This window comes from Balearica regulorum, chromosome 30 (genome assembly GCF_011004875.1).
Source record: "Balearica regulorum gibbericeps isolate bBalReg1 chromosome 30, bBalReg1.pri, whole genome shotgun sequence".
Classification (NCBI taxonomy): Eukaryota; Metazoa; Chordata; class Aves; order Gruiformes; family Gruidae; genus Balearica; species Balearica regulorum.
Genome location: NC_046213.1, coordinates 794,199 through 810,513, shown reverse-complemented (window position 1 = coordinate 810,513; position 16,315 = coordinate 794,199). Strand labels below are relative to the sequence as shown.

The following is a 16,315-nucleotide window of genomic DNA, read 5'->3' as shown; positions in this document are numbered from 1 at the left end:
CACTGGGAAGGCTGGGGGGGGGGGCGCTGGGAGGCACGGGGGGGACACTGGCGGGCACCAGGGGGTGGAGGGAGAGGACGGAGGAGTGGGATGGGGGGGTGTCACGGACAGGCCGGAGAGGGGGATGGGAGGACACACGGGCAAGTGTGCGAGTGGGGAGACACGTGGGAGGCAGGGCTGGGGCCCCCAGGCTATAGGGGGCCATGAGGACCCCTACATGGGGCTATAGGAGATCCTAGGCTATAGGAGATGCCAAGTGGGACTGGACAGGATCCCAGCACTATGTGGCCGTGGGATCCATAGGGGATCCCCAGAATATGGGCGCCTATGGGGACATATAGGGTGCCATTGGGGAGCCCAGGCTATAGGGGACACCAGAACTATGGGGGACTCTGATGCCACATGAGGCTGTAGGGGATCCCCAGGAGGTAAGGGACTCCCGGGCTGTAGGGGGCTTTGGGGGGCTATGGGCACCCTGGGCTATAGGGGGTTATAGGGACCCCGGGCCACCCCACCCTCCGTGCCACGCCCCTCGCACGTGCCTGCCGGGGGCGGGGCCGTCCTGCCCGCTGCGCCTGCGCGGTGAGCTCCGCGCGCTGCGCCCGCCCACACGTGCTGGGCCTGACGTCTTTCGGCAGCACGAGGCGAGGCAGGACGGGGGGAGGGAGCGGCCGCGGGGGCTTGGGGGGGAGGGTCAGTCCCCCCGTGTGATGGGGGGGGGATCATCCCCGCAGTGTGACCGGGGGGGTTGGGGGGACTCACACCCCCCGCAGTGTGACCGGGGGGGTTGGGGGGACTCCCCCCTCCCAATGTGACCAGGGGGTAGGATCACACTCCCAGTGTGATTGGGGGGGGTTGGGGCCTTCCTCCCGTGTCCCCCCCAGGGCAGGCCTGGGGTCCCTGTCCTCCCCTCGGTGGCCCCAGGCTGAGGGTGTTTAAGGGTACTTGGCCCCCCCAGGGCGGAGGGGGTGCTCCTGCCATCCTGCTCCCCCCCCCCGGTCCCACCCGCCACTCCCTGTCCCCAGGCCCTGCGGTTCACCATGCCCCCGCGGCGCTCGGCCCGCATCCAGGGTGCCTCGTCCAGCTCTGGCTCCTCTGCCGGGCTGGGCACTGGCTCCAGCCCTGCACCGGGGTCAGGCGGGGCACGGAGCAGCCCGCCGCCGTCGCCGACAGCCCTCGACAGCCCGTGAGTGGGGGCGGGAGGGTGGGCCCAGCTGGCCCCCGGCTGCACACCCCACCGCTGTGCCATCCCTGCAGGCACCTCAGCAGCGGTGACTCCGGCAGCGACTTCGAGGACATGTTGCAGCCGCGCGGCAAGCGGGGACCCCACCAGGCGCTGAGCCGTGGCCCCGTACGTCCTGCCTCCTCCTTCCGGCCACGTCCCCCATCCTGGGGCTGCTCCGAACCTCCGTTGCGTCCCCTCCCACCAGGTCTCGAAGCGTCCCCGGAGGAGGGAGCCCACCAGGGACAGGAGCAGTCCAACAGCGAGCAACCCGGAGCAAAACACCCTCTTTGAGGCCGTCAGGTCGGCCAAGATCGCCGTTGAGGTAACCCTGGGGGGCCTCAGCCAGCCCGTGGAGGGGGATGAGGGGACACGGGGGGGCCATGTGTGTCTTGAGCAGGGGACTCGGGTGTCCCCAGCTGGCTGCTGTTTGATACCAGCTGTCCTGTGCCCACAGACGGTGGTAGATGACTGGCTGGAGACTTACAAGCAGGACCGTGAGATAGGCTTCCTGGAGCTTGTCAACTTCATCATCCGCTCCTGTGGCTGCAGAGGTGAGGGGGCCCCCCCAAATAATCTGTACCCCCCTGTACTGCTGGTGGCCCACCCTCCCCCTCCCAGCCTGGGGTCCCCCGTTTCACCCCTGACTCCCCTGGCAGGCGTGGTGACCCCAGAGATGTTCAGGCACCTGCAGAACTCGGAGATCATCCAGCAGCTGACAGAGAAGTTCAAGGAGGTGCTGGGCAGGTGCGTGGGGACGGTGTCAGTGGGGCCGGTGGGGGCAGCCCAGCTCACTTCATCTCCCACAGGATTCAGCTGAGTACCCGCTTTCACTGGGCACCCAGCCCTGGCGCCGTTTCCGGGCTGGCTTCTGCGAGCTGGTGACCGCGGTCGTGCGGCGATGCCAGTACAGCGTCGTCTACGATGAGTTCCTGATGGATGCCCTCATCTCCCTGCTCACCGGCCTCTCTGACTCCCAGGTGCGGGCTTTCCGCCACACCAGCACCCTGGCAGGTAGGCAGCTCGCCAGGGAGGTGTGGAGGGGCTCCCTACAGGTGTCCCTGCTCCCACCACGCTGCCCCCCCCAGCCATGAAGCTGATGACGGCGCTGGTGAACGTGGCGCTGGGCGTGAGCTTGCACCAGGAGAACAACCAGCGGCAGTACGAGGCTGAACGGAGCAAGGGACCCGGCTACTGGGCCACTGACAAGCTGGAGGCGCTGCTGGAGAAGCGCCGGGAGGTGAGAGGTGGCGGGGGGGGGGGCCTGGGTGGCGATGGCAGGGGGCTGGACCCCTCCTGAGCCCCCCTGTGTGTGTCCCCCAGCTCAAAGAGCAGCAGGAGGAGATCGAGAACATGATGAACGCCGTCTTCAAGGGCGTCTTCGTGCATCGCTACAGGTCAGGGCTAACCCGGCAGCTCAGGAGTGGAGGAGGGGGGAGAAGGGGCACGGAGTGTGGCATGGGTGGGCAGGTGGGAGCGATGTGGGGACGGGGATGTGGCACCACCAGGGACCACAGCACGAGCCCCAGCGTTGCTGCATGCGGCAGGGATGTGGTGCCAGAGATCCGGGCCATCTGCATGGAGGAGCTGGGGACGTGGATGAGGAGCTACGCGGCCTCCTTCCTCACTGACGGCTACCTCAAGTACATCGGCTGGACCCTGCATGACAAGGTGGGCCAGGGAGGGGGGGGCATGGGGACCACAGGGCTGAGACAGCGGTCCCGTTGACGGGTCCCTGTCTCCGCAGCAGCGGGAGGTGCGGCTGCAGTGTGTGAAGGCGCTGCAGGGGCTGTACTGCCGCCGGGACACGGCCGCCCACATGGAGCTCTTCACCAGCCGCTTCAAGGTGAGCGGGGGTGGCCCACAGGGGGGTCCCCCGGGTCCCTGCAGGGTGTCATCGACCGCATCCCCCTCGCCAGACCCGCATGGTGTCCATGGTGCTCGACAAGGAGCCCGACGTGGCCGTGGAGGTGGTGAAGCTGCTGACGCTGATGCTAGAGTGAGCGCAGTGCCAGGGCTGGGGGGTGACATGGAAGCACAGGGTCCTCCAGTGACCGTGGGGACAGGTGATGGGGCTGTGGGGCACCCAGGGAACGGGGTCGCGCCGGGAATGCATCCCCGAAGCGAGAACAGGGATGGGGAGCGGGGCTGGGGGCTGGATGGGAGGAGCGGGGACCCCCCACCGATCCTCATGTGCAGGAACATGGAGGAGGCGCTGACGGAGGAGGACTGCCAGAGTGTCTACCCCGTGGTCTACGTATCCAGCCGGGCACTGGCCTCTGCCGCTGGCCTTTTCCTCTACCGCAGGTGAGCAAGGGCCGGTGCCCGGCCTGTGCCGTGCCAGGACCCGGCCCCCAGCCCACCCCTTTGCCTGACACCAGAGCTGCTGCCATCACCCGGCTGCAGCCCCCACAAAAAGCCAAGCGTTTTCTGCCTGCCAAATCTGAGTCAGGCTCGATTTCCTCCCCGCTCCACTGCGGGGAGCCTCTGGCAGGCAGCCAGCGGAGGCCAGCAGACCGACTACCTTCGTCCCAGGCTCATTAGAGCCGTCCTTAACGAGAGCAGAGCCCAGGGCGGCCGTATCTGGCCCCAGGGTCGCTGCGGGGCAAGCGCAAGCCCAGCACGCGCTAGGTCAGCTGCTTGGAGCCCCATCTGCGCGTCCCGCTCGCACGCTTATGCTCTTGCACCAGCCTTGGCACGCTCAGCAGAGAGGAGGCTGGCCGCGCCGTGTTTATCTCAGCGCAGGCCTTGGCGGTTCTTGGCAGCAGCAGCGTTTGGGCTTGTCCCGGCCCTGTTCCCCCGCACATCTGGGGTGGCGGCGGCTGTGCATGGCGTCATCTTGGATCCTCCCCGTCCCTCGGGGTTCTGGCCCCAGAGCCGGGGGGGGGGTACATGGGTCCCCTGTCTTTATCCCTTGGTTTTCTGGTCCCTGCATGTCCCCCCCACCAGAGTGGGAGGTACATGGGACCCTCCACCTCCCTGTCCCTTGGGTCACTGTCCCCTGCACGTCCTGCTTGGGTAGTTGGGATCCACGTGTCCGTGTGTCCCCTCCCCAGGGGCTCTGCGCCCCTCACACCCGGTGTGAGCACACGGGACCCCCCCCGTGACCCTGTGTGCGTGTCCCCAGGCTGCTGGACCCCCAACGAGAGCCGTCACACGATGGGGACAACAGGACCTTCTTCCGGCTGCTTCTGGCCTTCTTCATCGAGAGTGAGGTGAGAGCGGCCACAGAGGGGCCCAGAAGGGCACAGGAGGGGGGACCCTGCCTGTCCTGACAGTCCCCCGTCTCCAGCTCCACGAGCATGCAGCCTACTTGGTGGACAGCCTGTGGGACTGCGCCGGGCCCCGGCTGAGGGACTGGGAGACCATCAGCGCTTTGCTGCTGGAGGAGTCGCCCACCGAGGGTACAGCAGTACTGGGAGACGCTGAGACATCACAGAGGAGTCATTGGGAAACACTGGGATATGCTGGGATGTCACTGGGAGACACTGGGATATGCTGGGACATTGCTGGGACCAAGTAGCTACATTGGAACACCCTGGGACATCCTTGAGGTATACGGGGACATTGCTGGGACACACTGGGAGACGCCGGGATGCGCAAGGGTGTATTGAGAGAGCATGGGGAGACACCGGGGCACTGCCACAATGCACTGGGATATACTGGGACATCCCTGGGAGATGCTGGGGTGGCTGTGGGGCATCCCTGGGAGATGTTGGAAGATGCTGGGATGTGATGGGGGGGCACTGGGGAACATAAGGGGACGTGCTGGGATGTCAGTGGGTTGTGCCACGACGTTGCTGGGGCACTGGTGGGTGGTTGGGGGACATACTGGGATTTGTTGGGATGCCCTGGGACCCCCCCCAGCCCCCTTGTTCCCCCCTCCCAGGTCTGACGGACCAGCAGGAGAAGGCGCTGGTGGAGATCCTGGCAGCCAGCGTGGTCCAGGCGGCAGAGGGGCAATCCCCTGTGGGCCGCGGCCCCGTCAAGAAGGTAACGGTGCTGAGGAGGGGGCTGGTGCCCCCCCAGGGCCACCCTGAGCCCCCTCTCTGCCCCCAGCCCTCAGCCCGGGAGCGCAAGGCGCAGGTGGAGGAGAGGACCCGGCTCACCCACTGCCTTGTCCCGGCCCTGCCCCAGCTGCTGGCCAAGGTGAGGGGTACGGGGACCCCTCCAGGGGCCTGGGGGAGTTGGCGCTGACCCACACACACACCCCCTGTCCCCCCAGTTCTCAGCTGATGCTGAGAAGGCGGCTCCGCTCCTGGAGGTGCTGCGCTGCTTCGACCTCAGCATCTACCGCACCGGGCGGCTGGAGAAGGTGCCAGCCCCTTGCTCCCTTGGCCGGATCTGCCCACCACCCCCCCTGCCCAGGGCTGGGGCAGAGCTGCTCTGCCCCTGGAAATGGGGCTGTGGGGCCAGGATGCTGATGGGTCCCTTGGGTGTCCCCATCCCCATTGGGAGGCTGTGTGCCCTGCACCCCCCCATCAAGGGGCTGTCCCTGTCCCCCTGGGGGGTGGGGGGTGGGCCAAGACTGTGCTCATCCTCTCTGGGGGGCTGTACATCCCTGCGGGAGGCTGCAAGTCTCCTTTTCCCCATGGGAGACCCTGTGACCCTCATCCCCGGGGAGGCAGCATGTCCCCATCCCTCTGGCAAGCGCTCCCCCTTCTCCTCGCAGCACTTGGAGCTGGTGCTGGGGCAGCTGCAGGAGGTGGTGGAGAAGCACACGGGGCGGACAGTGCTGGAAGCTGCATCCCACGCGCTCCACGTGCTGTGCAACCCTGAGCTCGCCCTGCGCGGCCACGGGGACCTGGTGCGTAGCCGCCTCGCTGACCAGCTGGCCGACAAGTTCCACCAGGAGGTCACTGAGCTGCTCCAGGTAGAGGGGATGGGACAGGGACACTGGGACGAGGATGGGGACTGGTGCGGTCAGGACTGGGAACTGGAACCTGCGATGGAGCTCGGGCCACCCCAGGGCAGGGACTCGGACTGCAGGACAGGGCTGGGGGACAGGAGAGGGACCAGGACCTGTAGGGATGGCGGTGGCCTGGGCAGGGATGGGGAATCGGTGGGGAAGAGCCAGTCCGGGAGGAGGCTGGGTGGGGGAGCCGGCAAGGGAGCGCAGCCTGGCGTGGGTCCCCAGCCCCGCATGGGGCGTGCCCAACCCTGGGCCCTGCTCAGGCCTCGTCCCTGGACGAGGAGGAGGTGTACAGCATGGCAGCCACGCTGAAGAGGATCTCTGTCCTGTTCAAGTGAGTGGCAAGCCGTGGGGCCACCCCACCCCTCCGCTCGCATCGCTAGGGGTCCCCCGGTGTCCTTGTCCCCCTCTACGTGCCTCCCCTGTGCCCCATCCTGTGGCATCCTGTTCCTCTGCCCTGCATGTCCCTGGCACCCTGCCCCATGGCACCCTGCCCCATGTGCTCTGCGCGTCCCTGTGCAGCGGCGTCTCTGTCCCACTGTCCTGTCCTTCACCCTGCCTGTCCCCTGCCCCATCTGCTCCCCGTGTCCGTGTCCCCCACATCCTGTCCCCTGCCCCACAGCTCCCCTCGCCCTGCTGATGCCACTCTGTCCCTGCAGCGCCCACGACCTGACGCCCTGGCAGCTCTTCGAGCCCTGCGCCCAGCTCCTCCAGCGCGCTGTGGACACGGGCGAGGTGCCCCCACAGGTACCACCCCAGGGACACGGTGAGGCTCCTCAGCACTGCGACCATCCCTTGCCCGCATCCGTCCCCACAGGTCCTTGTCCCCGCCATCACCTGCCTCCACTTCCACATCCTCTGGGAGCTCTCACGCCTGCCCAGCACCGATGTCCCCCAGGTGAGAGGGTGGCATGGGAACGGCCACAAAGACGTCTTGGGGTGGCCCCCGTGTCCCTAAAGGCCACCATGTACCCTGCCCAGGAGGAGCTGCGGAGCCTGAAGACCAGAGTCACCTCCTTCTGCTCGCTGTGCCAGAGCTGCCTGTCCGACATGGACGCTGGCGTCCGGGAGCAGGTACGCATGGGCAAGGAGGACAGGGGACACACACGCAGAGGGGAGGCTGGGGCGCTGAGCCTGTCCTCGTGTCCTCAGGCCTTCGTGGTGCTCAGCGACGTGCTGCTGGTGTTCGGGCCCCAGCTGCCGCGGGATGGGCGGGAGGCGCTGGCCCCACTGGTGCTGCTGCCCGATGCAGGGCTGCAGTCCCAGCTGGCTGCCTTCCTCATGGACCACGTCTTCCACCACGCCTGCGGCCACGAGGAGCTCTCGGCCACAGGTACGTCCCCTCCGTGTATCCCAGGGACATCTCACGAGATGCCTGTGTCCCCCCCTCCTCACTGTCCACTCATGTCTCCGCAGAGGACAGCGAGAACCGCATCGAGGAGCTGCACCAGCGCCGGGTGCTCCTGGCCGGCTTCTGCAAACTCATCATCTATGATGTGCTGGAGCTCAGCGCCGCCTCTGACGTCTTCAAGCACTATGCCAAGGTAGGGGTGCACAGGAAGGCTGTCCTGCTGGCCCGCAATGGTTTGGGGACATCAGGGCCCTGTCATCTCCTCCTCAGTTTTACAGCGACTACGGGGACATCATCAAAGAGACTCTGAACTGCATCCGGCAGATTGACCGGCAGGAGTGGGCTCGCACCCTGCTGCTCAGCTTGCAGCAGGTACGACGCTGCTTGGGGGGGGTTCTGGGGGTCCCTGGGTTGTCCAGGAGGCTCTGAGGGTGTCTGGGGGAGTCTGGGGTGCTCTAGGGAGGTCTGGGAGGCTCCAGGAAATGTGGACAGGGGGTCTCTGGAGAAATCCAGGGATCTGGGAGAGCTTAGGGGTGTGGGGGGCATCCGGGAAGCTTGGGGACTCCAGGAGGGTCTGGGAGGTCTCCGAGGGGTCCCGCACTGACCCTCTGCCCCTGCGCAGCTGACGACGGAGCTGCTGCTGCAGCAGGGCCCCGAGATCCGGGCAGCTGAGGCTTTCCTGGAGATTCGGGACCTGGCGCGACGTTTCTCCCTCCTCTTCAGCCTCCACCAGCTCCGCAACCGCTCGGCACTGCTCAGCGTGCACAAGTGCGAGGGGATGGGGGGGTGGGGGGGGGCGGGGGGGCTAGGGCTCAGCGTTCCCCTCATCCCTCTGCCCCGGCCAGGGAGGGGATCCAGTTCGCCTTCCAGGAGCCTCCAGGCCCCGAGCTGGGGCTGCCACCCCTCAACCTGCCCTTCCTGGAGGTGCTGAGCGAATTTTCGCCCCGGCTGCTGCGTCCTGACAAGGTCCTGCTGTGAGTAGGGGCTGATGGGGGTCCCCAGTGGGGTCCCTGGGGGTGATGTGGGGTCCCCCAGCACCCCGCAGGTACCTGGTGCCGTGTCACCCACCACGTCCCCCCCCACTTCCCTGTCATCCCCCCTAGCCTGTCCTACCTGGAGAAGACATGCCAGGAACTGCGGTGGTCAGCACCGGGGGACACGCCGTGGCCATCCCTTGTCACCTACCGCAACTCCCTGCAGCCGCAGGAGGAGGGGGGCTCAGTGAGCAGCCGCAGCACAGCCGGCCGCTCACGCCCCCCTCCCAGCTCCGCTGCCAAGAGACCCCGTGTGGATGGTGAGGGGGGGGCTGAACCCCGGGGGGACCCTGTGTCCTAGAGGCTGTGCCACCCCCAGCACCCAGGCTGGGCTCTGTGGGGATGGCAGGGGGGACTTGTCCAGCTCTGTCCCTGGCTGTGGGGACCCTAGCCAGAGGCTGGGACCAGTTTGAGGGTAACTGCGGGTGGGAAGCTGAGAGGTGGCAACAGGGAGGGGGTTAGTGTTGGTTCCTGCAGGGACAGGGGATGGGGGACAAGGACAGGGCTCAGGGTGTGGGGATGGGGTGGGGGGTCCCCATGCTCACCCCCCTCCCTCAGCCCCCCTGGAGCGCCCTGACTCCAGCCCATGGCCGAGCAGCAACCTCCCCAGCCCGGCCCTGACCTCCACCACCCTGCGGGGTGGCCCCCGGCCCCACCTGCCCTGGCCACCAGCGCGGGACCCTGGCTCTGACCCTGGCCCCCTGCAGAGGTGAGTGGCTGGGCTGGGGGTGAGCACCCCCCTAAGCCAGATGCCGCCCACCCCAGGAGCCCCCTGATTCCACATCCTTTTCTCCTGCAGCAGCTCCCTGTCCCGCCAGCGCAGCGGGATGAACCGGTGAGCGATGACCAGGGGGCACGGGAGGGACTGGGGCTGCTGGGGGAGAGCCTTGGGGGGAGATCCTCCATCCTCTACCTCCTTCCCTTCTCCCCCAGGCTCAGCCTGATGGTGGAGGAGGAGGAGGAGGAGGAGGAAGAGGAGGTGGTGATTGAAGAGGAGAGCAGCGAGGACACCCCAGATCAGGACAGGGTGAGGCCACCCCCCAAGGGTCCCCCCAGCCACCTTCTCCTGCAGGGATGGGGCTGGTGGCCCCCCCGAGGTGCCCTCACCCCACCCAGCCCCAACCTTCCCCGCCCCCCCCCCAGACTCTGCTGGCCCCCAAGGACCGGCTCCGGGACCTCTTTGACTCCACCATCCTGGGCATCGAGGTGGGCTGAGGGCAATGCACGGGATCCCCGGGGCAAGAGGGACCCCAAAGAAAAGCCCTCCCCATGCTTTGGGGGGGAGGGTCTCACCGGGACCTCCTTTCCCCACAGGATGTCTGAGTGAGGGAGCCCTGGCAGCGCTGAGCCCCTTCGGTGCCTTTATTGTTGTTGCGAGCCCAAATCTGGGGGAGCCCAGCTCTCCGTGCCCCGTTCGGCGATGGTTAATAAATACTCATTGGACAGACAGCATCGGGGTGCAGGTTCACGGTGTCGGGGCGCAGGATCCTGGTGTCGGGGCACGAGTTCCCAGTGTTGGGGGTGCAGGTTTTGGTGGGGAGGTCCCTGCACATCAGAGTCGCTGTGGGTGAGGTAGGGCACCCAGCTCTGGGGGGCTTGGCCGGGCCCAGGGAGGGCACGGTGACACCGGGGACCGCACGGGACACCAGCTCCCCGCCCTGCCCCAGACCCCTGCAGCTGCCCTCCCCCGGGAAGGGGACGTGGGTCCCTGCCCATCCCCAGGCCCCGCGGTCACCCCTGCAACAGGGACGGGGCCCCGAAGGCTCCCTAGGGAGGGGGGACGCAGATCTCTGCCCGTCTCTGAGCCCAGGGAGCCCCCACGTCCCCCCAGCCCCACCTTGAGGAGCGCTGAGAGCCGTGACCCCCCCCGGCAGCGCGGGGCTGAAGCACCCGGGGGACACGGGGTGATGCTTTGGGGACATGCTGAGGGCCGAGGTGGGACACAGGGGTCTCCGCTCCTCCCGACCGACGCCCCCCCGGGCGCGCAGAGGGCTCAGCGCTCCCCAAGCACCCCCCCAGATCCTTGTCCAGCCCCGGCTCCCGCCGAGCGCGGCCCCTTTAAGAGGGGGCGTACCCTGGGCTGCTCCCCCCGGCCATGACATCTAAAGGGGCGTGGCCTACGCCGGACAGGGCGGTGGCGGTCACATGGTGCCGGTTTTCGCGCCACTTTTGGTCGCGGCGCCGGGATTGACTCTCGCGGGGACCTGTACCGGGACCAGCACCGGGACCAGCACCGGCCTGCGGGCACCCGGAACCGGAAGTGACTTGACCCGGACCGGACCGGACCGGGACCGACTCCGCTATGGCACCGCGCGACTACGCGGCCGAGAAAGGTGCGGCCGGACCGGGCCGGGTCGGGTCGGCTCCGGGGTTGGGGGATCGTCCGGTAACCGCGACGCCCCCCCCGCCCCGTCCCCCGTTCTTCCCGCAGAGAAAGCGAAGCAATTCCTGCAGGACTTCTACCGCGATGGCGCCGATGGCGGCAAGGAGTTCCCGTACCGGGAGCAGCTGGTGAGAGCGGCCGGCCGCCCTGAGGCGCCCCGAGCCGGCCCGGGGTCCCCGCCCCCCCCCGTGCCTCCTCCGTCCTCCACTCCGCCCTAGCCCCCATCCCCCCCGGTGCCTGTTGGGGGTCTCTGCCCCCGCCCCCGCGTTGCCTGGGCCCCCTCGTCACAGCTGCAGCCCCCCCAACATGGCAGCCAGGGGTCCTCCCGCCCCTCCTGTTCGTGCTGGGGTCCCCCTTGTCACCCTGTCTCTGCTGGGGTCCCCCCTGTCCCTGCTGGGACCCTCCTGCCCCGGCTGGGGTCCCCCCGTCACCCTGCCCTGGCTGGGACCCCTCCTGCCCCCCCCGTCCCTGCTGGCGTTCCCCCTGCCCTGCCCCTGCTGGGGTCTCCCAGTCCCCGCGGGTACAGGTGCCCCCATGGCTGGTTTGGGGTCCCCACACTCCCCTCGTTTCCCCTTTCCCCGCCCCCCCCAGACAGCACTGGCGCACCGGGAGCAAGTGGCGCTGTATGTAGCACTGGACGATGTGGCAGAGGATGACCCCGAGCTGGCCGAGGCCGTCTGCGACAACGCCAAGCGCTACTGCCGCCTCTTTGCCGATGCCATCCACGAGCTGTTGCCACTCTACAAGGAGCATGAGGTGGGAGCTCTCCCATGGAGGGGGTGGGGAGAGGCCTCAGCGGCCCCCTCTGATTTCCCCCTCCGTGTCCCTGCGTTCCCAGGTGTCCCGCAAGGATGTGCTAGACGTCTACATCGAGCACCGGCTGTTGCTGGAGCAGCGTGGCCGGGACGCAGGGGATGCCCGCAGCCCCCAGAACCAGTATCCCCCCGAGCTGCTGCGGCGCTTGTGAGTGCGAGGAGGAGCCGTGACCCCCGCTGCATCTCCCTCTGAGCCTGGCCCTGCTGCCGCTGATGTCCCCGGGGAGCCCCATCTCCTCTCTAAGGCCAATTCTTCCCCTCCCCTGAGCCCCTGTTCCATCCCTGTGTGTTGCCACCAAACCCTCTCCTGCTCCTTTACTCCCTGTTCCCGCCTCTGCCTCAGTTCCCTCCCCACTAACCACTGCCTCTTCTGTCCCCCCTCCCCAGTGAGCTATACTTCAAAGCCCCCTCCGCTGCCAAAGCCCGCGTGGTCCGTGATGTCAAGGCCGACTGCATCGGGAAGCTGGTGACCGTCCGTGGCATCGTCACCCGCGTCACTGAGGTCAAGCCCATGATGGTGGTGGCCACTTACAGCTGCGACCAGTGCGGGGCCGAGACCTACCAGCCCGTAAGTGGAGTGGAAGGGCTGTGGGGCAGGTGTGGGGGGCCCCCAGTTGACCCAAGCCCACCCTCTCGGCTCTCCCCAGATCCAGTCACCCACTTTCATGCCGCTGCTGATGTGCCCAAGCCGTGAGTGCCAGACGAATCGCTCGGGGGGGCGGCTCTACCTGCAGAGCCGCGGCTCCAAATTCGTCAAGTTCCAGGAGCTGAAGATGCAGGAACACGTGAGTGACATGGGAGGAAGGTCCCCAGAACTTTGGGGCATCCCTGTGAGCCCCAACCGGAGCGTCCTGTCTCTCCTGGGCTCTCCTGCCCATCCCTGCTCCCCACTCAGGGACAGTCCAGCTCTGTCGGGGAGGTGATGGCGGTGGTGGCGCTCAGGGTCTGAGATTGGGGAGCCCCAAATTGGCCCTGGTCTCCCCCTGAGGTTTCCCCAGTGCGAGGTGGAGGAGGATGGCCTATCCCTGGGTCAGCATTATCACCAAGGAGGTGACACGTCCCTGTGGCTCTGTCCTGTCCGGTCTGCCCCAGTCCATACTGGTGCAGGGGCGATTCAGGGACGGGGACAGAAGCTGGGGGTGCCACTGGGGTGCTGCAGGTCCCCAGCCCCGTCTGTTCCCCACAGACCGACCAGGTGCCGGTGGGACACCTTCCCCGCTCCATCAGCGTGGCCGTGCACGGGGAGAACACGCGCCTGGCCCAGCCCGGGGACCACGTCAGCATCACTGGCGTCTTCCTGCCCCTGCTGAAGACCGGCTTCCGCCAGATGGCCCAGGCGAGTGCGACGGCGACGGGCAGGGGGCTGCAGCGGGGACCCCCAGCCATTCCCTGACCCACCGCTGCCTTTCTTTCCCTCAGGGTTTGCTCTCTGAGACCTACCTGGAGGCCCACTGCATCGTGAAGATGAACAAGAGTGAGGAGGATGAGTCGGGGGCCGGGGAGCTGAGCGAGGAGGAGCTGCGGCAGATCACAGGTCAGGCTGTTTGGGCACCCAGGATGCACCCAGCTGGGGACGAGCAGGGCCCGGGGCTGCCCCACAGCCACCTCATGCTTTCTTTTCCTTCTTCCTTTCCTTTCTTTTTTTCCTTCTCTGTTTTTTTTTCACAGAGGAAGATTTCTATGACAAGCTGGCCGCCTCTATCGCCCCCGAGATCTATGGCCACGAGGACGTGAAGAAGGCGCTGCTGCTGCTGCTGGTGGGCGGCGTGGATCGCAATCCCCATGGCATGAAGATCCGGGGTGAGGCCATGTGCTGGGGTGGGGGACTTTGCCAGGAGCGTTCCCTCCTCTTGCGGGAAGGCTTGGCGGTCTGAGATCAGCTGATGGCCCCTGAGGTTTGGGGTTAGGATGTGTCACCTGGGTGGATTTGGGGGGCTGGGGTCGGCCTTGAGGTGCCACGGAGGGAACCGGCTGAGGGATTTTGGGATGGGAACATGGCAGAGGGAGCAGGTTTGTCCCCTCTGTGGACTCTTCCCCCCCCCTCCTCCTTTCCCCAGGAAACATCAACATCTGCCTCATGGGCGACCCCGGCGTGGCCAAGTCACAGCTCCTGTCCTACATCGACCGCCTGGCGCCGCGCAGTGAGTCCCGGGCTGCTGGGGAGGGGTGGTGGTGGGCCTGTGGAGGGTGCCTACACCCCCCTACCCTCACCACACTGCTTCCCCCTCTGCCCCCCAGGCCAGTACACGACGGGCCGGGGCTCCTCGGGCGTGGGGCTGACAGCAGCTGTGCTGCGGGACCCGCTGACAGGGGAACTGGCGCTGGAGGGGGGCGCATTGGTTTTGGCTGACCGGGGCGTCTGCTGCATCGATGAGTTTGACAAGATGCTGGAGGCCGATCGCACGGCCATCCACGAGGTGATGGAGCAGCAGAGCATTTCCATCGCCAAGGCAGGCGTGCTGGCCACCCTCAATGCCCGCTGTGCCATCCTGGCCGCCGCCAACCCGGCTTACGGCCGCTACAACCCCAAGCGCAGCCTGGAGCACAACATCCAGCTGCCTGCCGCCCTCCTCTCCCGCTTTGACCTGCTCTGGCTCATCCAGGACCGCCCTGACCGCGATAATGACCTGCGGTGAGCGAGGAGGGAACAGCAGGGAACGGCTGGGCGGTGCCATGGGGGTAGTGGGGAGATGGGGGGAGTCTGTGGGGCATGTGAGGGGCTGGAGGGAGCGTGGGAACACCCATGAGTGCCGTGGGGCTGGAGGGAGCGTGGGACACACACCACACACACACACACCCCGTTCCCCCCACAAGAGCCATGGGGCCAGGCTGCCCTGGCCCCACTGCCAGCCCCTCTCTGCCCTATAGCCTGGCCCAGCACATCACCTACGTGCACCAGCACAGCCGCCAGCCCCCCTCCTCCTTCCAGCAGCTCGACATGAAGCTCATGAGGTGAGAGAGGCCACAAGGGGCTGCTGTCCCCATCGCCCCTGTTGTCCTCATCATCCCCTCACCCTGCCTGTTTCCCCCCCCCAGGCGCTACATTGCCACATGCAAGCGAAAGCAGCCGGTGGTGCCGGAGGCTTTGGCCGACTACATCACGGCCGCCTATGTGGAGATGCGGAAGGAGGCCTGGGCCAGCAAGGACACGACCTACACTTCTGCCCGCACCTTGCTGGGCATCCTCCGCCTGGCCACTGCCCTGGTGAGCCCCGGCATGGGCAGGGACAGGCAGGGAGGGACCCGTGGAGCTGGGCAGGAGCCCCACGGGGCGGGAGCAGGCAGGAACAGGCATGAGATGAGCTGAAGCAGGGCTGGATGCGGCCAGGCCAGACCAGACCCAGCAAGGTTGACTTAGGCTGGAAGAGTGTCCCTGCCACCAGCACAGGGCCTCTGTCCCCTGGTGTTCCCAGTGTCCCCTTGTATCCCCCCAAGTGTCCCCTGGTAGCCTCTCCTATTCCCCTCCCCAGTGTCCCCTCGTATCCTCCCCAGTGCCCCCAAGCCCCTCATATCCCCCTGTCCCCCACTGTCCCCTTTCCCTCCCTTGGGCACGGCCAGCTCAGGGCTGCCTCCAGCCCCCCAGGATGGGGGCAATGCACTGGGGGTGCTTCAAGTGGTTTCAGGGGGCAGCCCCCAGGGCAGGGAGGAGCAGTGGGGGCCCCTGGGTGATGCCTGAGGGTGCCATGGGCTGGGATGGGGGGGTGGGCGGGGGGAATCTCAGTTGCTGCTGAGCCCCCCCCCCCCCCCCGCTCCTGCAGGCCCGGCTGCGGCTGGTGGATGTGGTGGAGAAGGAGGATGTGAACGAGGCGATGAGGCTGATGGAGATGTCCAAAGACTCGCTACTGGGGGACAAGGGACAGCAGAGCCGGTGAGCAGGGGACGGGGGGGGCCCGACAGTGCCATTCCCCGGGCCCCAGTCTGCTGGGAAGGGGGGGTGGGGGGTGGAATCCTGGGGTTGCCATGGGGTGGGTGGGGAGGAGGCGGCAGCACCAGTGTCCCCCCTCCATGTCCCCTCTGAGCAGGTGGCAGTGCCAGGGTCCCCCCAACCCCCCCGTGTCCCCCTCACCTCCCGCTGTGTCTCCCTCCCAGGGTGCAGCGGCCGGCCGACGCCATCTTCGCAGCGCTCCGGGAGCTGGCAGGGGGCCGGGGTGGGGGCCGGGCCATTCCCTACACCGAGGCCCAGCAGCGCTGCGTGGCCAAGGGCTTCACCCCCGCCCAGGTCCAGGATGCGCTCCGCGAGTATGAGGAGCTCAACGTGCTGCAGGTGAACCCCGCCCGCACCCGCATCACCTTCATTTGAGGGAGGGGGGGGAAACGGATGCAGCCACCATCACTGGACACATCCTGTGTCCCTTGACCCCCAGCCCCGCTCCCCTAGTTACACCATTGTCATGTTTTGGTTTTTTTTTTTTTAAACCAATAAAAAGGGGTTGTTGGTTTTTTTTTACTGCTACTGGTTTTTTTAGTGGCACCGCCAGCCTGTGCCATGTCATGTGTGTCCCCACCCTCCCAGGACCACTCTCTCCCATGACACCAAACCTTCCCATCCTAGAGCCAATTTATTGGGGTGGGGGGTGGGGTCCCACAGCCCTGGTGTG

The 16,315-nt window shown here is 67.1% G+C and overlaps 2 protein-coding genes across 2 annotated transcripts; both read left to right on the top strand.

The window, feature by feature from the left end:
• The first annotated feature begins 141 nt into the window (after positions 1 to 141).
• On the top strand, positions 142 to 9,968 carry STAG3 (STAG3 cohesin complex component). Its single transcript, XM_075738142.1, is given in 34 exon segments — positions 142 to 428; positions 1,026 to 1,186; positions 1,258 to 1,351; positions 1,431 to 1,547; positions 1,680 to 1,776; positions 1,882 to 1,997; positions 1,999 to 2,236; positions 2,311 to 2,462; positions 2,546 to 2,619; positions 2,770 to 2,893; positions 2,970 to 3,068; positions 3,142 to 3,221; positions 3,422 to 3,529; positions 4,350 to 4,437; positions 4,515 to 4,626; positions 5,112 to 5,215; positions 5,282 to 5,371; positions 5,448 to 5,537; positions 5,895 to 6,095; positions 6,398 to 6,468; positions 6,794 to 6,881; positions 6,952 to 7,032; positions 7,116 to 7,208; positions 7,287 to 7,467; positions 7,551 to 7,678; positions 7,756 to 7,857; positions 8,108 to 8,253; positions 8,331 to 8,459; positions 8,589 to 8,779; positions 9,078 to 9,228; positions 9,319 to 9,354; positions 9,453 to 9,546; positions 9,663 to 9,725; positions 9,834 to 9,968. Coding segments are annotated over 34 exon segments (3,741 nt in total). The 5' UTR covers positions 142 to 395; the 3' UTR covers positions 9,843 to 9,968.
• A 679-nt stretch (positions 9,969 to 10,647) lies between these two features.
• On the top strand, positions 10,648 to 16,163 carry MCM7 (minichromosome maintenance complex component 7). Its single transcript, XM_075738121.1, has 15 exons — positions 10,648 to 10,852; positions 10,951 to 11,030; positions 11,494 to 11,658; positions 11,741 to 11,865; positions 12,105 to 12,285; positions 12,365 to 12,502; positions 12,904 to 13,053; positions 13,137 to 13,251; positions 13,386 to 13,517; positions 13,775 to 13,858; positions 13,956 to 14,349; positions 14,586 to 14,669; positions 14,754 to 14,922; positions 15,476 to 15,585; positions 15,807 to 16,163. Exons 1-15 carry the CDS (start codon positions 10,822 to 10,824, stop codon positions 16,015 to 16,017), a joined length of 2,169 nt encoding a protein of 722 aa, XP_075594236.1. The 5' UTR covers positions 10,648 to 10,821; the 3' UTR covers positions 16,018 to 16,163.
• The last annotated feature ends 152 nt before the right edge of the window (positions 16,164 to 16,315 follow it).